Raw genomic sequence first — 24,081 nt, forward strand, 5'->3', positions numbered from 1 at the left:
ATTGAAAATTTAAAAATATTATGTCATTGCAATCACGAAAATAATGAAAATTGATTGTTGATGATATAATTTATTGATTTTTGCTATGAAAAAAATGCTGATCGCGTCAGGGAATAATATTTTTGCTTCCCACCGGAACTACTTTCTAATGCCTCTCGCATGTACGCTGGCGCGGCCATTGTAGGCCTACGAATGTTGATAGTGAAAGATTATATACATTTCATTCGCATAGAAAAGCCTTATTGGAACGGGGTACTACAGGACTAAGTGACAGGAAACTAGAAATAAAGGCAATGGCACAGTTGCCTATTCGCTTTCAGGAGCATTTGCAGGTTGGCATTTTATTATGATCATTTGTAGTCTTTGAGTGTCGAGTTGGCTGGCTCACGAGACCGGTGTCCCACCGGCGACTTACACGGAATGATCACGCCCTCCTCTATAATAAAATAGGAAACTTTAGGTGGTTAGCACCGGCCGGTGTTTGACGGTTGTTTATAAATCATAGAAAAATGGTGTCCAATAATTCTGTGCATATACGAATACTATTAGATGTCTTTCTTTTATGCAATATATGATTTGTTTTGAAATATAAAAGGGCAACATGTTTTTAAATATTTTGTGAACGTGTGTAAGATTTTGTAGAAGGATTTTTGTTAAAGTTCAAGTTGGGGGTGTCATGTGACTGCCATTGATTGTGACTGCCTTTTTTCTATAATAGATGTGCCTAGCTAAGTTAAGGAATCATGGGCATAGAATAAAATCTAGCCTAGGCCTAGTCCTATCTATAATATTGTTTTAATCTAGGCCTATATGAAAGGGAATCTACTGTAGGCCTACACTATGCACTCTCCAATGCCAAAATGGCCCTCTAACCAAGTCTAAATAAAATAACCCTTCTGACTCCACAAAAATAGGTGTTGGCCAACACACCTGAGAAAGGGCTTCTTTTACAGTAAAGTTGTGTGTACTGCAAGACACCAATGCAATGCATTTATTACAGGAAGAAATCGGTCCAATAGTTGGTTGATAGGCCTACTGTATTTTAATAGTACAAACACTTGACCTTGCTAATGTTTTATCAATATACAGCCACAGAATGCTATTAAGTATATTGTATTGTATTTCCATAGTTTAATAAAAAAAAAAAATACTGTATGTACATTTAAAAAAAAGATTTATTTTAAATAAATATATCGATTTCATTAATTTGTAATTGTGTTACTGTTAAACAGTTAGTAATAAACTATTCAAATACAGTAAATTGAAAATAAATTAAAAGTCATAGTAAAATGAATCACACAGGATTTTCTTTCCTTTTGTGTAAATGCATGACTCAACTAACCATGTGTGCGTGGAGTCCCTTTCATTTGTTCAAAATCCACCGCAAATTATAAAAGAAATTGGCACTTCTTAACAAAATCATTATTATTAAAGTTATTTGTTAGAGAAAAAAAATTTACAAACATTTAACGGTATATTCTGTGTTTTATCCTTATAACTTTATCTCATTGCAACTTCTGGTTTTAGTTTGTTTGAAACAGTATAAATAACTGTACAGTATCTTGTGTCTGAATACGCCCCTATAAAAATATTTAGCTTATCTTTATTATATGTACATTAACAATACAGACAAAATAGTATTTGCACACCAACATTTGGTGTCCATCCCCCTCTCCAATGATATTGGAGGGAGAGTTTTATGCATAGTACTACTATACAGTATGTCATGTCATTGTACAATTAATAAAATGCAAGAAAGCACTTATTTTAATCAACTGATTTTTGTGGTTATATTTAGTACATTCAAACATACAACATTAGAGATCAAAGGTGTTTGTATGCATGTTTGCAGAGATAAGATTTGGAACTGGGAGGGTCTGTCTACAGTAAGCATTTCTATTTAATCTACACTAGTTACTATACAGTACTACTGTAGATAATGAACAATTACAGTATTCACATTATACCAGGCCTTGTCTTTTAAGGCGAGCGAGTGCGATCACACTCGCCTAACAAACTCCTAAACTGCCCTTGAGGAGTGCAATTTACAACACGCTTAAATTTGGTAAACTTCTACACACTAAAATACAAACAGCACACCTACAGCACCCCTGAATGTATTGAGGAGTGCAATTTGTAGCACACCTATGATTTTCAAAAGACAAGGCCTGTTATACAGGTACAGTACAGCGTACAGTACTGTACTGTATAAAGTACAGTACAGCGTATTGTACTGTATACAGTAAAATGTACACGACAGATGCCAAGTTGTACAATACAATAGGCAATTTAATGAGGAAGGTTCAATCTCCACCCAACCACCTTATTTAGGTATAACAATAATTATTGATAATGATACAATAATGAATGATGATACTTTTATCTATTTAAAATTGAAATACTGAATATCACCATTTCAGCATTTTTTTTGTGCAGTGTTTGTAAAATATTCATTTTTGTTTGTGTAAGAATGACCATTGGATATCAGCAAATTACGATGCAAAATAATTAGTGAGCCATTGACATTATTGATTTGTGTAGAGCGACGGTACAATTCTACGCTTTTAGTTTGGCTTCATTAGCTTGAATAGTCACAGTAATGTTATCAGAATCTAATCATTGTCAATCGGATGTACAGTAGCTAGTAAATCCCTAGTGACTAAGCCTTTTCCCATTAAAATTGTTTGTAATATTTTAGCAAAAATATATACAATTTACTGTACATTTTTTATAATATTCACTAGTTTATTGTAGGCCTACTTAAAACTTTGGTTTAAACTGTTAAATTATTATATAGTGGTCATTTATTCTTATAGAGTATAAAGTACTCCAGTCTTGATACAATTGTAGGCAAAACTAGTCATCCATTATAATTGTGTTTATGTTTAAATTTTAAGCAACTGCTGTTTTTGGTACATTAGTCATACTGTACCATTGTAGTATAATTTTACCTCTACAATACAATTTGATTATTCCAGTATACAGTAGTACTAGAGTATATTTCAACCGCATCAATTTCTTCGTTTTCTTGATTTTTTTCATTCTGACAGTTTAAAATTAATGCTATGCAAAATGTAGCATCCTCTATTTGACCTTGATTTACTGTAGTATGACATGATTTTATTGTCATACTTCCGGGCTTCTACTACTGTAATTATAGCTACTGTACGGTCATACAGTAGAATACTGTATGCAGTACAGTAGGCCTAGGGTTGGGTACAGTACTGTATGTCCTTATTGATGGCCTGACTTCAATGTGTATCAACATTTTTCCTATGCGTGTTATCTTCATTATTTACTGTATGAAAACCATGGAGTAACTCCATGATGAAAACCCAACATACAAAATGAATGCTATACAGTACACACAATGCAATGCAGTTTAATTAAGGAAGCAGTTTTGGCAAAACTGTATAGCCCTGTGAAGTGATCCTAGTTAAGCCACATACCAGCTGGCAGAGTACTGTACTCCCAAGATAAACTTGGTACCCTACAGTGTAAAGTTCCTTTGAACTAACAGTAAAAAACTTATGGCGGGTACCAAAAGAAGTATGTAATAAGGATAGTGTGTACTGTTGAATGTGTGTTGTCAGTATATTAATATTAGTCAAATATTAATTCTACAATCACCTACTGAAATAATAAAAAAAAAAGAACAAAGTACAGTAGAACAAATTGGCAAGGGTTTTTAATAAAGATGGTTTTGCAATTATAATGAATTTTTTTTACATGCTCAATTGTACTCAATAATTTTCATCTTGATTGAAGCACTGTACTGTAGTATTAACTAATTGTTCTATTTTGACTCCTACAGCTCCAAAATGTGGGGATCAATGCAGCTAATATTGGGTTTAGCACCCTTACGATGGAGTCCGACAAGTTCATCTGCATACGTGAAAAGGTCGGAGAGCAAGCACAAGTGGTCATCATAGACTTGGCTGATTCAGCGAATCCAATCCGCCGTCCCATCTCGGCAGATTCTGCTGTTATGAATCCAGCCAGTAAAGTGATTGCTCTGAAAGGTGAGATATTGAAAAGCCCAAATATGGTAGTGATATGCCCAAGTACAGTAGTGATATTCCCAAATACGGTAGTGATATGCCCAAATGTGGTAGTGATATGCCCAAATATGGTAGTGATATGCCCAAATATGATAGTGACACCTCCTGTATGGCTTCATCATGTCTATATATATGGGCACATCACATTTTTTTGATAGTGTAGACAGAGCTTAAAACAAATTCACTATTACAGTACCTTGTAAATATCGTCTGTTTATTATGAAAATGAAACACTCAAAATGTTATATACTGTTTTGATGCAAAAAAATATATTATATTAATGATGGATTTAATTCTTAAAATAGATCATACCAATTAAAATTTTAAGTAGAGGTACAGTTATTATCTATGATTGTTATTAATGCCACTCTCATGTAAGCCGTTTAGCTAAAAACATCAAATGAGAATGGAGTTGTCTCATTATGAATGATAAGAAGATGCGAGTTCATACTCAATTAGTTGTTAGCAAAAATTAGAAGCTTAATGTTATCCAATAAGTGATATTTTATACCAAAATCAGCTTTATCGTAATACATGGCTTGGATGCTGTAAATGTTAACCTGCGACATCTCCCAATAATGATAACATCTTGTTACAATACATACAGTATAAAAAAAACTTAAGTCCACAGGCGATATATTTCTAGATGCAATTTAAATGTCAATGTTTTATCTCATATAAAATATTACAATTTTTATGTATAGAAAAATCTAAATTATTTTTCTCTGTAATTTCTTCCTCTTATTAGTTGCCATAGTAAATAAGTTACTAAATGTCCACTAAATGAAAACTACTAACCCTACTGTATGTCATCTCAAATATAATGTAATGAAAAATCATATACAGTAATTTGAAACCATTACTTACTGTAAGCTCTATCTACACTTGACAAAAAAAATTTGATGTGCCCAAATATGGTAGTGATATGACATCATCATGTCCATATATGGACATACTGTATTACATATTTTTATCACAGAAAATGTGATAGTGTAGACAGAGCAGAGCCTTACTGTAGAATGCTACATTTTACACAGTAATGTTTGCAAATAATTAAATATCATTTTTTAAAAATTATGTATGAAACAGCTGGAAAGACACTGCAGATTTTTAACATTGAAATGAAGAGCAAAATGAAGGCCCACACGATGACTGATGATGTCACGTTTTGGAAATGGATCAACGTGAACACAATTGGTATGGTGACTGACACCGCCGTGTACCACTGGAATATGGAGGGCGACTCCCAGCCCATCAAGATGTTCGATAGACATTCAAGTCTTGCTGGTTGCCAAATCATCAACTACAGAACAAACCATAACTTGAAGTGGCTATTATTGATTGGAATTTCGGCACAGGTACATATTTTGTTTTTAGTTCTTGCAATTATTCATGTCATATTTCTTGTTTATTTTCATTCATTCTTTATTCACCAATAGCAATAGCAAATTGGAGTAAACAAAATAGCTTTCGCTAATCAAAGGTTTGCTCCATACTAACAAATACATTGAATATGAACAATAACAATGAAATAACAATAGCAATACATATCAATGAAATTAACATAATAAAGAACATAAACAAAACAACAAAAACCATAAGAGATGGGCCACCATAAATCAGTATCTTGGTAATAAAAGCTCTGCTATATTTCTAACAACATTATTTTTAGACTTAATATTCTTTATATCTAAAGGCAGTTTTGTTCCACAATATTGAGCTGGTGTAAGAGATTGTAAATGTTGATCTTCATTTTAAATCATGGTTGAAATATTCTCTCTTTTTCAGCAAAACCGTGTTGTTGGTGCCATGCAGCTTTACTCTTCTGAACGTAAAGTCAGCCAGCCAATCGAAGGCCATGCTGGTTGCTTTGCCGAGTTCAAGAGTGAAGGCAATGCAGAGAACTCCACTCTGTTCTCGTTTGCCGTTCGAGGAGCTGCCGGTGCTAAGGTAGGTCCCTTTGTTATCTTATATATTGTAAAAAAAATAGATTATTTATTCATCGCTTATTTATTAAGTAATTTTAAAATTAGGACTTAATTTTGAAAATTATCTACCTGAGGAAACTGCCGTAACAGAGGTAGTCATACTATAGCAATCTTTGAGTTGTATGGCGTATTGGACGGAAAAATGCTATGTATAGATTTAGAATTTAAACAGGGCCTATTGCTACAGTTTGTTTATGTTATTTTAATGTAGTTTCATAGCCTTTAGTATATAATGTTCAAAGAGCTCAGATTTCTGTAATTGACGTTATATTTTGTCTGGTTTTGCAGCTACATATCATTGAAGTAGGCACACCACCACAAGGCAACAAACCATTTCAAAAGAAAGCCGTAGATGTCTTCTTTCCTCCTGAAGCTCAGAATGACTTCCCAGTAGCCATGCAGGTAAGATTAGATCTTTTTATGCTAGATGACTAAAGCTGGTTTTCCACTAGACGAATGGATTCGTTCACTAATGCGCACGCATATTAACATGTTCATCTACAGCACTATCTTCACTATCAAACTTTATATGACAAAAAAAATGTGATGTGCTGATATATGGACACGATGATGTCATATCACTACCATATTTGAGCATATCACTACTATATTTGAGCACATCACACTTTTTGTGTCAAACTAATTTGATAATGTAGACAGAGCTTACTTCTTGTGACTTAGAAAAATGCTCAACCGATCATAATTTAGGAATGTTTGATTCACGTGTATATATTCGCTAATGGAAAAGAGGCTTTAATCATCATTATCAGTTTTAACTGACTGTCATTCTGCTGCTTTCTGTCTTGCACATCATGTTCCTCCAAACTTTCTTTAAAATATCTTTTCATGTCGTTTTTGGCTGTCCTTTTTTACCTCCAATTTCTAGGTTCCAAGTTCTCTTTAGGATATTGCTAAATATGGTGACAGCTAGGAGATAATATTTTAAAATGTTTTTATATTGTAGGTAAGCAGCAAGCACGACGTCATTTACTTAATCACAAAGTATGGCTACATTCACTTGTACGACCTTGAATCCGGCACTTGTATATACATGAACCGTATCAGCGGAGAGACCATCTTCGTCACCGCCCCACATGAGCCAACTTCTGGTATCATTGGCGTCAATCGCAAAGGACAAGTGTTGTCTGTGTGCGTGGAAGAGGAAAACATTATACCGTACATCACAAACACATTGCAAAATTCTGACCTTGCTCTACGTATGGCTGTGCGTAACAACCTAGGTGGCGCTGATCAGCTATTCGTCAGAAGTTTCAATACTCTATTTTCACAAGGGAAGTTCTCTGAAGCTGCAAAGGTTGCCGCAAATGCCCCAAAGGTAAGTTATTGCTTTGGTAAAACTTTTGAATGCCGAAAGGCTGAAGCATCTGTGCATGCTTACCGAAAGCTTCTGAAGATTTTTTTTAACTAATACAGTAAACTCTCCCAATACTGAACACCGTTTGGCTGGCCAAATGTGTTTGGTTTTCCGGAAAGTCTGGTATTCGGAATGTGTTTTTAATGGTAAAGAGGAATTTGCTCCTCGATTTAGGAAAGTTTCTGATTTTTATAGTTGGGTATTTGGAGAGTTGACTGTATTCAAATTGTGAGTTAAGTTAAACTAGTTAACTATTGACATAATAATCTGATCATTTATTTGTTGTTTTTTTTTTCAGGGTATATTGAGAACACCTCAAACTATCCAGCGATTTCAGCAGGTGCCGGCACAGTCTGGTCAAACGTCACCACTACTGCAGTACTTCGGTATCCTACTAGACCAAGGCCAGCTCAACGTGTTTGAGTCACTGGAGCTGTGTAGGCCAGTTCTTCTACAGGGACGTAAACAACTGCTGGAAAAATGGCTCAAAGAAGATAAGGTAATGGGTTTGTTTCCCTCATTCCTTTGCTTACTTACTTAGTCCAGGAAATACCCAAACTTATATGACTAGATTCCTCCATAACTTCCTATTTGCCATTGTGACAAGTCAGTTCTTCTTTCTGCATACCAGTATCCATGTATGTGAGTGTTGGTCTTCCTTGTTTTGCAAGCCCATGTTTCCTTTTAGGTTGATAATACTTTAAAATGTAGATATCTCAATTGTGTATTTAACAACAATCCATTATATCTATATGATAAACCACAACAACTTGAATAGGTTTTTATTGAGATAATTACTGGAATTGGATAGTATGTTTGTTCATTTTTCCTCAAAATGTATAATATCGTCGCCCAATCAATTTTGTTGATTGATCTCACAATTTACAGGAAATCACAACACATTAACTATAGGGTTTATCGCAAATAGCGTGAGAGATGCATGATGGGAAGGAATTGGGAGCAATAGCACCACCAGTATAATAAAAACTTTATATACTGGTGGTGGCGCTATTTCTCCCAATTCCGTCCTATCATGCATCGATCACGCTATTTGCAATAAACAAACCTTATTGATGTATATTATTATTTTAGGTTGTATTTAATGTGAGCCTTTTCTTTTTCAATTTCAGTTGGAATGCAGTGAAGAGCTTGGAGATTTGGTAAAGACAAGTGATCCCACTCTTGCTTTGTCAGTCTACCTGAGAGCTAATGTTCCCAACAAGGTAAACATAAAATAGTCTATTATGTGTCTAGCTTACCTTGATGAACCGACATAGGCCTTATCCCCTTCAAGAGGAGAACATAAGTAAAATTTTTCCTGAACTTTCCTCCAAGACAGTGGTATCGACCGTAGCCACGCCCTCAGGTGGGCGACAACGCCCATGTATACCTCACCATTTCTTTTCAGAATAGAGGATTTGCATTTGTTAACATTTTTTATAGATTGATATAAAAAATGGTTAGATAATACATTTTCCATAGATTTGATGCCAATCTGTGGCTCATATTTTACACAATTTCAGCGATATTATCTTTAATACAATCATGCATTGTTTCATAATGCAATTAACTAATTTGTGATTTATACAAATAATTTCTTGCTTGCAGGTGATTCAATGTTTCGCAGAGACAGGACAGTTCCAGAAGATTGTACTATATGCCAAGAAAGTAGGCTTTACGCCAGATTACATCTTCCTGCTGCGACAAGTAATGCGAGTGAACCCAGAGCAGGGCGTACAGTTTGGACAGATGCTGGTCCAAGATGAGGAACCATTGGCTGATTTGAATCAAGTACGTAGTTGTTATATTGCTATACTAAAGCTCTGTCCACACTATCAAATTAGTTTTACATCATCGTGTCCATATATGGGCACATCACATAAAGTTTGATAGTGTAGATGGAGCTTAAGACTAAAATGTACTGCAACATGCATTATGCAATAGAAATTAAAATGCATCTGTACGTAAAATGTATCTAATGACTGAAAAACACTGCCTTCCACCAGACATTGTGTAAAACACAATAAACATTCAATACATCTAATATAATAGATTATCCTCTTGTTTTCAGATTGTTGATGTCTTCATGGAGCAGAACCTTATCCAGCAGTGTACATCATTTCTACTGGATGCTCTCAAGAACAACCGACCATCAGAGGGACATCTCCAGACCAGACTTCTGGAGATGAACTTGATGTCTGCTCCACAAGTGGCTGATGCCATCCTTGGTAACCAGATGTTTACTCACTATGACAGAGCTCATGTTGCCCAGTTATGTGAGAAGGCTGGTCTCCTTCAACGGGTAAGTTAAATTCATAATAAGAAAAAGTTTTAGCCATATAAGTTCTTTTTTTTGTTGATTTATCTTCACATACTTTCTGTACCCATGATACCCTAAGATATAAAAAAGTGTACACTACACTACACAATATTGTACACAGTAGAACTCTGTCTACATTATCAAACTTGATGTCAGAAAAAAAGAAGTGATGTGTCCATATATGGACATGATGATGTCATATCACTACCATATTTGGGCACATCACACTAGTTTGATAGTGTAGACAGAGCTTTAATGTGACTCTACAAAATGTCCCTTTAATAGCAGTGTCCTGAATATGGGTTGGTCGTAATGTTAAAACATATTGCCTCATTTGCTTCACAGGAGAGGGTCCTCTGAATAGGTGCGTCTCAAGAGGATGGTTCTACTATATTATCTAACCATTATTTTATTATCCCTTTAGGCCCTTGAACACTACACAGACTTGTATGACATCAAGCGTGCAGTCGTGCACACCCATCTCCTCAACCCAGAGTGGTTGGTCAACTACTTTGGTTCCCTCTCCGTCGAGGACTCCATCGAATGTCTGAAAGCTATGCTGACTGCTAACATCCGTCAGAACTTACAGATTTGCGTTCAAGTAGCCACAAAATATCACGAACAACTGGGAACAAATGCGCTTATCGACTTGTTCGAGTCCTTCAAAAGCTTTGAGGGGTTGTTTTACTTTTTGGGTTCGATTGTGAACTTCAGTCAAGAGGCAGATGTCCATTTGAAGTACATACAGGTACGGGGAAAATATCTTATGTTTAGTCATTTGCTACTTGACCAAGCAATTTCTTATTATATTAGCAAGCTATGATGACAATTTTATACAACTAGGTTTCATTACTAGCTGCTACCGCTCTCTTAGAATTTAGCAAGGTAGCATTACTATTTATTCTGGAATTCCTACTCTCGATGGCAAACCAATGGTATTATTGGAGATTTAGCAGATCATATTTTGCTCTCTTATTCAATTTGTGTTTTGAAAATCTCCTAAATTAACTGGTTGGATAGACAAGTGTTAGGCCATGTGATGACCTAATGCTTCGCTTCTTACCACACAATTATTTTTTAATAATTAATTTATCTAAAAATAACTATTTTAATGAAAGCAATAGCGAGTGGCCTAGAGTTAAGATAGTGGATTATCTTCTCGGATAAAGACTATATACATCTAGCTCATGTGCACTTTAAAGAACATAGTACATCTTGCGAGACAATTAGGGGGTTACCCCGGTGTATTAGTACGTACACACACACACCCACTGTCACACACAGCCACTAATCATAACTGGTCCCTTTTTCTAACTATAACCAAAACTGTTTAACTTTTTTCCTTCAGTCTGCTTGCAAAACTGGACAGATCAAAGAGGTGGAACGCATTTGCAGAGAGAGCAACTGCTACGACCCAGAACGAGTTAAGAATTTCCTGAAAGAAGCCAAACTGACGGATCAGCTGCCATTGATTATCGTCTGCGATCGATTTGACTTTGTACACGACCTTGTTCTTTACCTCTACCACAACAATCTACAAAAATATATTGAGATTTATGTACAAAAGGTAAGAAAGTTGATCTTTGTTTTCTCATAAGTATAACATCTTTAAAAAAAAAAATGTAAATTTAATACACATCCAACAGAGAGCAACATGTCAATTACATGATGGATAAACTATTTTATAATTATTATGCTTATAAACCAAGTCTCATTTGAGGCTTAGGGAGTGAAGTTTTTTTTTTTTGACCATATTTAATGAGGGTGATCCATCCAGCAATTGCTGATCATTAGGGACCCTCAGAGGTTCACTAGACAAACATATACACAAGATGCTCTACATTGACAGAGTGACGAGTTACAACCTTTGCACTAGATCAGGATTGAACTCTAGACTTTGGGATTAGAAGGCTAGCATGTTAACCACCAAGCTACAACTGTACAACACTTACGCCCAACAAAAATGATTTCCATCCATATGAGTTGCATGACAATGATTTGCCTATGTTCTGATGTAACTTGTGGAAGTCAAATTGGTATTCAATTATTCTGGAATTCCTACTCTTAAAGGAAAGCCAATGATAATACTGGAGATTTAGCAGATCATATTTTGCTCTTTTATTCAATTTGTGTTTTGAAAATCTCCTAAATTAACTGGTTGGATAGACAAGTGTTGGGCCATATGATGACCTAATGCTTCGCTTCTTACCACACAATTATATTCAAATAATTTATTTATCTAAAAATAACTATTTTAATGAAAGCAATAGCGAGTAGCCTAGAGTTAAGACAGTGGATTATCTTCTCGGATAAAGTTGCATGACAATGATTTGCCTATGTTCTGATGAAACTTATAGAAGTCAAATTGGTATTCAATTAGTAACCCCTATGTTCTTGTATTGTGCCATTTACTGGTTTAGGCTACTAATAATAGACCACAGGGTTAAACAATTCTGTTTTTGTAATGTTTAATAGGTGAACCCATCACGTTTACCGGTTGTCATTGGAGGATTGCTGGATGTAGACTGTGCAGAAGATATTATAAAGAGTCTGATCATGGTGGTCAGAGGTCAATTCTCCACAGATGAACTCGTAGAAGAAGTTGAGAAAAGAAACAGGTAATATAAGCCATTTGATTATCAGTATTAATCTTAAAATTGAAAAAAAAAATTGAAAATAAAGTGTGGTACCGAACCGTAGATGAACATCTAAATAAAAAAACTAATAAATGTGTCTTCTTCCATTTAATGACTACTTGTTAAAGTTTTGGAGATTTAGCAGATCATATTTTGCTCTTTTATTCAATTTGTGTTTTGAAAGTCTCCTAAATTAACTGGTTGGATAGACAAGTGTTGGGCCATGTGATGACCTACCGCTTCGCTTCTTACCACACAATTAATTTCTTATTAATTAATTTATCTAAAAATAACTATTTTAATGAAAGCAATAGTGAGTGAGTGGCCATGTGATGACACTTCTTACCGCACAATTTTTTTAGCAAGCTTTTTGAATCATGTTGCGTCACGATCATCTATTTCATTCACAACTTGTTAAATACATTGTTTAAACTTTTTCAGACTCAAGCTTCTGCTACCATGGCTGGAGACACGTATTCATGAAGGTAGCGTTGAGCCAGCTACCCACAATGCCTTGGCTAAGATCTACATAGATAGTAACAATAATCCAGAACGATTTTTAAAGTAAGTTATAAGATTGATTCTTTGTTCTTGTAAATTATTTGAAAAAATGGGATGTTGGAAAGTTCTTTATTTTAAAATGAAGTTTTGATATAATTTTTCAGGTACACCACGTATATTAGTTCTGAAAAGAACTGTTGAGTTTCTCTATTTACAACAAAATGAAGTGTATCATTTAAAACACCAAACATCTTGGCCATAAACCATGAATTTCATTGAAACTGTATTGTAGTTAATGTACAGTAGTAGAGAGCATTTCTTATGGCTGTAAACTAATTTGTATTTCAGAGAGAATCAACATTACGACAGTAAAGTTGTTGGTAAATACTGCGAGAAGCGTGACCCTCATTTGGCATGCGTAGCTTATGAACGTGGCCAGTGCGATTCAGAACTGATTAAAGTATGTAATGAAAATTCACTGTTCAAGAGCGAGTCCCGATATTTGGTACATAGACGAAACTTGGAACTCTGGGCTGAAGTTCTGAACCCAGAAAACCAATATAGACGACAATTAATTGATCAGGTATGTAATTTTGGCTTTTGTCAATATAAGCTTGATTGATATTATGTGTAGTGTCATTTCTATGTGTAGAATCAGTATAAAGATCGGCTTTTATAGGCTTTGCTAAAATGAAACACTTTTGTTGTTCACAAAAGTTTGCCATTATTCAATAAATACAATCACTTAATAGATAATACCCATACAGTTATTTGAATAATGAAAATATATAATATATCTTTTTATTAGGTTGTACAAACTGCTCTGTCCGAGACACAAGACCCTGATGACATCAGCGTAACGGTCAAGGCTTTCATGACAGCTGACCTTCCAAATGAACTTATTGAACTCCTCGAAAAAATAGTTTTGGAAAATTCAGTCTTCAGTGACCATAGGTAACTATTTTGTTAATGCTGTTATATTATTAAATATATCTTGATATCTTTATTTAAAAAAGTCAAAACAATTTACTGAGGCAAATAATTATTCGTAGCAGCCAAAAAAGCTGAAGACTTTCAATTAAAAACATCATTTACAATGAACAATTTCATACAAAAAAATAAAGAGAAGCAGCAAATTTCATCACAAACATTTAATTTTTTATTTTGAGTTTTCGCTTTCAATTCAGCTTGTGTTGAATAGATGAATATATAAAATATCTAATTTAATCACTGCAATATTGAATGAACATGACAAGATATTTGGCTTAGAGAGAGTTTCTTTAACAAAAGTATTTTCTTGGCTTTTTTCTTGCCAGAAATCTCCAGAATCTGTTGATATTAACAGCAATCAAGGCAGATCGTACCCGTGTTATGGAGTACATCAATCGCCTTGACAACTACGATGCCCCAGACATCGCAAACATCGCCATCGGTAGTGAGCTCTATGAAGAAGCCTTTGCTATATTTAAGAAATTTGAAGTTAACACGTCAGCTATACAGGTAAGTAAAGGCATAAAGCTCTGTCTACACTATCAAACTAGTTTGACAAAAAAAGTGTGATGTGGCCAAATATTTTACTTTTTTAAATACAATGACGGTATTCATATTAAACTGCATGTTTTAACATAACGAGACACTTCTTAGTATATGTATTTTGAGATAAGTATCTTACTAAAGCTCTCTCTACACAAAAAAGAGTGTGATCTGCCCAGATATGTTAGTGATATACCCAAATGTGGTAGTGATATGACATCATCATGTCCATAAATGGCTACATCTCAGAGCTTTAGAACAATGATTTTTTGATATAAATTGACGTGACTTAGGTATTCATATTAAACTGCCTGTTTTAACATAATGACATACTTCTTAGCATAAGTATTAACTTGTTTGAGATAAGTACCTTACTAAGATGTAACATAATATGGTACCAGTATAAATACGCCAAAATACGCCATTGAAATCAATCGTCGCCAATCTGTCCTTACCTCAAATTGCATGTTGTAATTGTTTAACTAGGTACTGATCGAGCATGTGAATAATCTGGATAGAGCGTACGAGTTCGCTGAAAGATGTAATGAGAACGCAGTGTGGAGTCAGCTAGCCCGAGCCCAGCTGAATGCAGGCCTGGTGAAAGAGGCTGTCGACTCGTACATTAAGGCCGATGATCCATCTACCTACACAGAAGTTGTTGATGCTGCCCAGCAACATGGTGAGCATACAAATGTCAACAACTTTGAAATTAACTATGTCTCGGCAATTGAACAAAAAAATAAATGTCTGTTTACACAGTTGCTTATTTATTTAATAGCAATCAATTGAAAAAATTCAGTAGCAATGTATTTTTTTTTTAAATCCATTTATATATATATCAAGATGTAAAATGTTTTTTTAGACAATTGGGAGGATTTGGTACGCTACCTTCAGATGGCCCGCAAGAAGGCTAGAGATGTGTTTGTAGAAACAGAATTGGTGTTTGCCTACGCCAAGACCAATAGACTTGCTGACTTGGAGGAATTTATATCTGGACCTAATCATGCTCAAATACAACAAGTAAGACTGACTTACTTAAACTTTGTTTGTTTTTATTGTTTCTCTGCACACGCGTAACATTTACATTTACAAGAACAAAATTACACTAGTAAAAAAAAGTGTGTGCAGAAGGAGGCCAAAATAAGTTTGGAGACAAACTTTAAGTCATGGCCACCAGATTAAAATAACAAAAAAATAAAATATTGGAGGTATAGTAGTAGTTTACAAGAACAACATTAGCAGGATATTTTATTGCCATATTTCGATTGTTTTAGCATAGATTTATAGTGGTTCTGATATAAATAATAGCATTCATTTTTATGTTGCGTTTTATACGATAACCATCTCAAAGCACAGTGGACGAGATGTTATTAATACAACAACTTTTATTGTCTTTTTAAAATGTCTAATATCCAATTATAAATTTGTTTGTTTTTTGTTAAATGATGTTTGTTTTTTATAGGTTGGTGATAGGTGCTATACTGAGAAAATGTTTGAGGCTGCTAAGCTTCTGTACAACAATGTATCAAACTTTGCCCGCTTGGCTTCCACTTTGGTGCACTTGGGCGAATACCAGGCCGCTGTAGATGGTGCGAGAAAAGCAAATAGTACACGTACATGGAAAGAGGTATGAAAAGTTTAGTTAAATTTGTTTGCAAGAAGTAATACTGTCAACTCTTCCAAAACCGGGCACCTTCTGGGTAAAAATGAATTTTGGACCTCAAGAAAAGTCTGGTTTTGGGCGAGTTTCCAGTTTTCAGAGAGTCCAGTATTGGGAGAGGTGTCAATTTCAACTTTTATTAACATATTTCCGATACAACTTATTTATTAGATTTAGGGTGGATTCACACAATGGTTTCTTTGTATTGAATTGATACCAGTTAATGCCAAGCAAATTGTGGATGGTGCCTTACAAACACGACTATAAAAATCATTGTTTTTCAATGTTACCCATAACTATTTTGGTTTAAAAGTAGATAATGTAAATGATAACATTTTGTGTATAGGTCTGCTTCGCATGTGTTGATGGTGAAGAATTTAGACTTGCCCAAATGTGTGGCCTGCACATCGTAGTACATGCCGATGAATTAGAGGAACTAATCAACTACTACCAAGACAGAGGATACTTTGAGGAGCTGATCTCGCTACTAGAGGCCGCCCTCGGCCTTGAGCGTGCTCACATGGGCATGTTTACAGAGCTGGCTATACTCTACTCTAAATACAAACCATCCAAGATGAGAGAGCATTTAGAACTCTTCTGGTCTAGAGTTAACATTCCAAAGGTATGTAAAATGCACAGTGATTTTTTGCTGTTGTTGATTTCATAATGCAAACACACATTACAAAACAGTATACTAATGAGTATAAAGCTCTGTCTACACTATCAAACTTCATGTGACAAAAAAATGTGATGTGCCCATATAAGGACATGATGATGTCATATCACTACCATATCTGGGCATATCACTACCATATTTGGGTTCATCACACTTTTTTTATCAAACTAGTTTGACAGTGTAGACAGAGTATAAGTATTTTTCTCAATTAACGACTAAACTATACTATTTAGAATCCAAATATTACATGCCAGTTTATACTCAATGGTATAAAATTATGTCTGGTTAATTGGATATCTCTAAATTATGATTTTTTGTTATGATAATATCTGGAAATAAGAGGTCAAAGGCAACCAATAAACCAATCCTAATTACAGTTTACTTCACCAACTAACAGTTGATTTTAACCAATAAAATAAATACATTTAATGTGATGGTTGAGTACATTAGTCTAAATGTGGCAGATATTTTATAATAAAACTATGACTAGAAAAACAAGGTTGAATTGATAGGTGCAAAGATGATTTTTAAAAAAAAGGTATACTAAATATATGTAAAATAAAAAAATAGTAAATGCTAGTTTACACTACAACACAAAAAATAAAATTGTATGACTTTGATTGGAACTATATGGAGTGTGTCACACGCCATCAATTAATTTTGTTTGTCACCAAGATCATTATTCGTTGCAAATAGGCGACTCCCTGGTCATGTTTGCTTAAGTGCAGTTTACACAAGTACCTATTAAAAATGCGCTATATTTAGACACTAACATTCCTGCTCTGACAGTAATAGTTATAAATCACTTGTTATGGATCTATTTTGACTCAAACAAGCTAAGGTGCCATCAATGTTGTGTTTACTATGAATACAAAGCCTGGTGTCATAACATTCTTGGCATTGATGCCTGATGTGATTGCCAAGTGAGCCTCCACTGTTATTAATATTCTATTATTTCAATGTCATGGCTTCTTTGATCGTATTTCTATTGCCGTATCTAAATTGAAATGCGATTTTTTATGGGCAAAAGAAAATTACTTTAAAAAGCGGTTGGTATATTTCTTGGATGGTAGTTGCTGTTGAAACAGAAACAGGCTTATTGGTTTTCAATTACTCCTTTTAAGTATATCAATTAAGGATAGTTTCTGATTAGCTTTGCTTGCTGTCAACAGCTAGGTAAACAAGAGCACAGTGTTGACATTTTGGGCTTTGTTCCAATAGCTACTACTAAATTACTGGCTATTCCTACTTGTACTAATTTTTTACTTTATATACTAACATTCAAATCATGAAAGACCCTAATGCTAAATAAAAACACACTAGTAATTAAATTCAATATAATGTACAAATAAATATCTACTGTTAAAGGATAATAAATAATTTAAACTACAAGATATAAAACTTGAAAATATTTGAAAACTGAAACTACCATATAAAATATTTTTTGTTACATAATTTTTGGAAGTTACTGTATCGTCTCATTTACCAAACGCTATGGTGTAGCAATATTAGCTTCATATAAATATATACAAATTATTTTTAACATTCTAAAGCTCTCTCTACACTATCAAACTAGTTGTGGTGTGCCCAAATATTGTAGTTACAGTATATGCCCATATATAGGCACATCATATTTTTATCTCGCATAAAGTTTGATAGTGTAGACAGAGCTATATTGAGAGAATATATCTGGTGAGTGAAAATCTGTGATAATACCATATATGGCTCTGTGGTCTAGTGGTATGATACTCGCCCTTTAAGCGGGAGGTTGCAGGTTGACATTTTTTCATATAACTAAAATTACGGAACTTTCGCCGATGAGCTATGCTTAACGCGATTATGAGATCATGTTCCGAATATGAGCACTGTTTCAATAATTTGACAGTATTAATTATATATTACAATATATACATGTACAAATTGTATTACATTGTATTATACTTGTATTAATTTTATTTGTATTCATTTGTACAGGTTTTGCGGGCTGCTGAATATGCTCATTTGTGGTCTGAGCTTGTGTTTCTGTATGATAAATATGAAGAATATGATAATGCTATAATCACAATGATGAACCACCCAACAGATGCTTGGAGGGAAAGTCACTTTAAAGATATTATCACAAAGGTATATATTTTTATTATTTTTTTTTATTAAATAGTTTGATGTTATACAAAATATTATTAAGCTCTGTTTACACTATCAAACTAGTTGGACAAAAAACTGTGATGTGCCCAAATATGGTATATGGCCATTTTTTAAAAAAATCCCTGTACTATAGTACAGAGATTTTTTCGGAAAATGGCCAAATACCATACGACATCATCGTGTCCATATATGGGCACATCACATCGCATTTTTTTTTTCTCATAAAGTTTGATAGTGTAGACAGCTTAATTGTATCATTTTTAAACATTGTAATAATGTTTATTATTCTTTTGCATTTGTGTTTCAGGTAGCAAATATTGAATTATACTACAAAGCAATTCATTTCTACTTGGACTATAAACCAATGTTACTTAACGATCTTCTAGTTGTCCTAATTTCACGTATGGATCACACGCGTGCAGTCGGTCTTTTTACGAAAGTCAACCAGCTGCCTCTAGCCAAGCCATACCTTAGACAAGTACAAAACCATAACAACAAGGCCATCAACGACGCCTTGAATAATCTGCTCATCGACGAAGAAGATTATGAAGGCCTGAGGGCTTCCATCGACGCTTTCGATAACTTTGATAACATCGCCCTCGCACAGAAATTAGAAAAACACGAGTTGATAGAGTTTAGGCGAATCGCAGCTTACCTATATAAACGTAATAACCGCTGGAAGCAGTCTGTTGAACTGTGCAAGAAGGACAGACTCTTTAAGGTATGTATTTGCATCTTATTAACTTATGCAGTAGAACCCCTCCTTTTGGACACCTATTAAAGGGACGCTTTCCTATGAAATGAACATAGGGAAATATGTTCTAACACTACAGCCAACCCCTATCCAGGGGACACCCATATTGAAGGGGATATGTTGTCCTGTAGGTGTCCCATTTATAGAAGTTCTACTGTAAAACTTTTGTAAGGTTTTACTTTTAGTATGCCAATTAGATACACAGTTTAGTTGGTTGACCTGTGTCTCAGACTTTATTGGAGCTTAGCTAACTAAAGAAATAGGTCTAGTAGCTAATTATCAAATAAATTTTCTTTTCAACTAAGCTTTGATATTACCTATAATTTTAATTATTTTATATGGGTGGTCTTTTAACTGATTTACTGACTAGTTAAAATCAATTTACGTAATTGATAGATAAATTGTGGTTTGTACTTAAATTAGATTATAATTTGACATAATTTGTGGTGACGAATTTTAAACTATGAAGGCAGATGCTATAAATTTAGAATTGTCTTGTCTTTAGTAGTAATAACTTATGTTGTGGTTGACATCCATAGGATTAGAATGCTATTAATTACTTTGATGTTAATGGTGCTGTAGTGCTAAATTGACTTGTTGATGTTGTATAAACCATTTATGTTGGGATTAATTTTTAGAATTACCTTGTTTTTTTTATCAGCATTTGTAACTTTTATCAACATTTTGTAATGACGTATCAACATTTTGTAATTTGACTTATCAACATTTTTGTAATTTGACTTATCAACATTTTGTAATGACTTATCAACATTTTGTAATGACTTATCAACATTTTGTAATGACTTACAGTATCAACATTTTGTAATGACATCAATATTTTGTAATGATGTATCAACATTTTTTAATGATGTACTGTATCAACATTTTTTAACAACAACAATTTGTAATGATGTATCACCATTTTTGATAACTTATCAACATTGTGTAATGACCTATCAATATTTTTCGATAACTTATCAACATTGTATGACTTATCAATATTTTGTCATCAATTTTCACAGGATGCCATGCAGTATGCACAAGAGTCACGTGAGCAAGATATAGCAGAAGAGCTCATTGCCTGGTTTTTGGAAGAGAAAAACTTTGAATGCTTTGCCGCCAGTCTTTTCAACTGCTACGATCTCCTACGACCAGATGTTATCCTAGAATTGGCATGGAGGCACAATATAATGGACTTTGCCATGCCATATATGGTGCAAGTTATGAGAGAATATTTGTCCAAGGTATATAAAGCTCTGTCTACACTCTCAGACATTATGTGACCAAAAAAATGTGATGTTTCCATATATGGAAATGATGATGTCATATCACTACCATGTTTGGGCACATCACACTTTTTTTGTGATTTGTCATGTGTGATTTGTATTTAATCTTGTCTTTACAATCATAGGAAAAATTCTGTCTATAATTACAAAATACATTTATAATATAATTATAATATAATAATTTTTTTGTTTAAAGGTTGATAAATTAGCAGAATCTGAGTCACAGCGAAAGGAAGACGAGCAGGCTCAGGAAACGCAACCAATTGTGTATGGTAGGTTAATTTAGAAAAAACATAAACTGTTTTATTCACATTATGTTTACACCGATCTAGAATGAGTGCATTAGCTGTTGAATGTACTCCTGTTGGAATGCCATTAAGTAAATTTATCCATTCCAATGCTCTTCGTGGAAAAAAAAATTGTGCTACTCCTGATGGCAAAAAACTAAATGTTCTGGAATTGGTCACAGAAAGGGTACACAAAAGCTGACACTTTTGATTCATCCGAATACATTTGCCTTTGTGGAAAACAGGCTTTAGATTTCACAAATGCATATCTATGTACTGTATGTCCTCATATGTGGCAATTTTCATCAACGTGCAAGTCAGAGTACCACAACGACAAGGTGCATTGATTTTCACTATATAACCTTGTATTTTGTATATTTTTTTTTACAGGTGATTCTCAATTGATGATAACAGCAGGTCCAGGAATGGGAATTCCCCAGCCTGGTATGGGAATTCCCCAGCCTGGCATGGGAATGGGCATGCCTCCTGGTGCAGGAATGCCTCCAGGTGCAGGAATGCCTCCTGGTGCAGGAATGCCTCCAGGTGCAGGAATGCCTCCTGGCGGTTACTATGGAATGTAAATCAACATTAGTGATATGAGAACTTAATATTCAATTGAGTGGAGAAGGAGGATATATACTACCTGAAATGAATATAGAATGAATGGAATGATTAGTGGATAACTTCAGTGTGCGACCCAGTGTAAATGATAAAAAACCCAATTATGAAATTGTATCGTCGTTAGGGGACGATTCACACTGCACGCATTTTAATATAACTACTCCCGGTATTGTAATTATAGATCTGTCGAATGACTAAGGTATGAAGACATAACAAAAAAAGAGGCTACTCGAAAATAATATATAACCATGATTATAGAACGACAATATTTGATTGGTCGGCGGAAAAGAATATTAACGATTCTTTTCGATTTAGCAAATTAAAGTACTTTATCCTATGAGCAATATATTTTTTTCGCCATTTAAAACATTTTAGTTTATAAATCTATGATAAAATTATCACATCTTAGCAAACAACTACAAGTCTGTGGCTATCAGTTATGACCATATATGATTTTATTTGTCTGAATTAATATGGACAAAAGGTCATTTGAAGTTCGTTGAACTTCTTTTTAAAATACATGGGGTTCCTTTTCCAGAAAATAATAGTGTTACGAGATTTTTGCACATTTCATGATGGTGCAGCACTAGGTTTTAATATGTTAGTTTTCACTTTAATTTTTTGTTTAAATGTTTAATATAAACAAGATGATATTACTATTATTATATTACTATATTAATATTGAAGTTTTATTCCAAAAGCATGATATTATGTTGTGTTTACTCTTGTATAGATTTATACTATGGCTATATAATTCCCTTGTAAGGTGATGGTGGTATACAGTGATCATTTTATAAATGAAGAAAATGGAATGTAGTAGAAAAATGATAATGTTAAATAAAGAAATCGATTGTCCAAATGTTACAATTAGGTTTATAAACAAACCCCAAATTATATCTATTACCAATAATTTGACATGATGAATTGTTAATTTTTTAATTTTGTCAAATCCAAAAATTTATTGAAATATAAAACCGTATATTATGATATTTTTAGATTGAGTTTATATAATCAGATGTTTAAAAAACAATTATACCAACCCGGTTTTGTACTCTGGTTGAATTCAGAGCTGTTTTACGGCGCTTAAATGGCAAAGTATTAAAAAATAACAAAAACAATTATATGTAGGGGAAACCCCCTGAAAAAAAAAGATAACGTACGTAGCAATGAATTATAGTGAAATTGCTTTATTCTTGTGGAATGTGAAGTTGTATTCGTCTAGTGTATAGCATTTGTAATATGATTTCATGAGTTATCTATCATAGATTTCTTTAGATATGTGTATTGGCTTTTAGTTAATGGCAAAGACAACTCTATTCTTGGTTAGATCGTAAAAATTTCCAACAAATTACAAAAAAAAAAATTTAACAAATCTATGTAATGTGAGAAAAATTCAATCAAAAGTCGTGAAAATAAAAGACCATGGGCCAACCATATATGAACTCTTGTTTTGTGTGTCCTTTTGAGATTATTCAGACACTTATTTTGTTTCGTATGTTACAGAATCTGTAATTTTTTTACTACAAAAAACCCATGATTAAGATACTACTGTATTTATCACTATATGTTCATTTAAAGATGTATTGTCCCCCTGAAAAAATATTTTTTTTACATTTTTTTGTTGAATATGCCATTTTAATCTCCTAATAATTATCCACTTTGACCAAAAATTGGATCGAAAAAAAATGTATTTACCTGAAAAAAATGTAATTTAAGCAAAAAATTGTCAAATTGGCTGCCAGCCAATGGTTTTTGGTGAAATTTAACCATTTATTTTGTCATTTTATAAGTAAAAACATCATTTTTTTTTCTATGGAAGTGATTAACTTTATTAAAACTACAAAATAACATATTCAAAGTCTGATTTAATTAATCTTCATTTTTCATATTTTTGGAGGACAATACATCTTTAACATTTTTTAATTGTATTTTATGAACAGTTATTACATACACAACACTACACTTAATATAATTTGTCTGAAAAGTTAGTTTATCATATGAATTTTTATACGCTCAATCACCTATTTAAGGAATTTCTCTTTCCTTTTTTATACGATCGATATGCTGCTTCTGGTCAACAAGTATGGCACGCCGTCGTCGCATGATTCTATGTACCATTATTTTGCTACGACACTGCAGAAACTTACAAATCGTTCTATTACTTTCGTCCGTCCTCTTTTCATAGTATTGGTTATCAAGACCTCCAGAATTAAGAAATTCTGTCCTAAAATGTGCCAA

General features: G+C 33.7%; 1 protein-coding gene across 1 annotated transcript; it reads left to right on the plus strand.

Moving 5' to 3' along the window:
* The first annotated feature begins 145 nt into the window (after window positions 1–145).
* On the plus strand, window positions 146–23,279 carry LOC144834592 (clathrin heavy chain 1). Its single transcript, XM_078689452.1, has 26 exons — window positions 146–332; window positions 3,815–4,022; window positions 5,151–5,419; window positions 5,850–6,011; window positions 6,338–6,451; window positions 7,014–7,385; window positions 7,723–7,923; window positions 8,555–8,647; window positions 9,033–9,215; window positions 9,496–9,726; window positions 10,169–10,492; window positions 11,093–11,311; window positions 12,220–12,362; window positions 12,822–12,944; window positions 13,230–13,464; window positions 13,690–13,835; window positions 14,198–14,381; window positions 14,901–15,093; window positions 15,277–15,434; window positions 15,877–16,041; window positions 16,421–16,696; window positions 18,725–18,874; window positions 19,203–19,616; window positions 20,672–20,893; window positions 21,132–21,207; window positions 21,613–23,279. Exons 1-26 carry the CDS (start codon window positions 294–296, stop codon window positions 21,801–21,803), a joined length of 5,091 nt encoding a protein of 1,696 aa, XP_078545578.1. The 5' UTR covers window positions 146–293; the 3' UTR covers window positions 21,804–23,279.
* Window positions 23,280–24,081: the final 802 nt, after the last annotated feature.

This window comes from Antedon bifida, chromosome 2 (genome assembly GCF_963402885.1).
Source record: "Antedon bifida chromosome 2, ecAntBifi1.1, whole genome shotgun sequence".
Lineage (NCBI taxonomy): Eukaryota > Metazoa > Echinodermata > Crinoidea > Comatulida > Antedonidae > Antedon > Antedon bifida.

Bases quoted from the DNA above. Each gene is read 5' to 3' on its own strand.
- LOC144834592 (XM_078689452.1), top strand. From the start codon at position 294: ATGGCACAGTTGCCTATTCGCTTTCAGGAGCATTTGCAG. The intron at 14,382-14,900 runs GTAAGTAAAGGC...TTGTTTAACTAG, and splicing joins TTAACACGTCAGCTATACAG to GTACTGATCGAGCATGTGAA. The intron at 18,875-19,202 runs GTATATATTTTT...TTTGTGTTTCAG, and splicing joins TTAAAGATATTATCACAAAG to GTAGCAAATATTGAATTATA.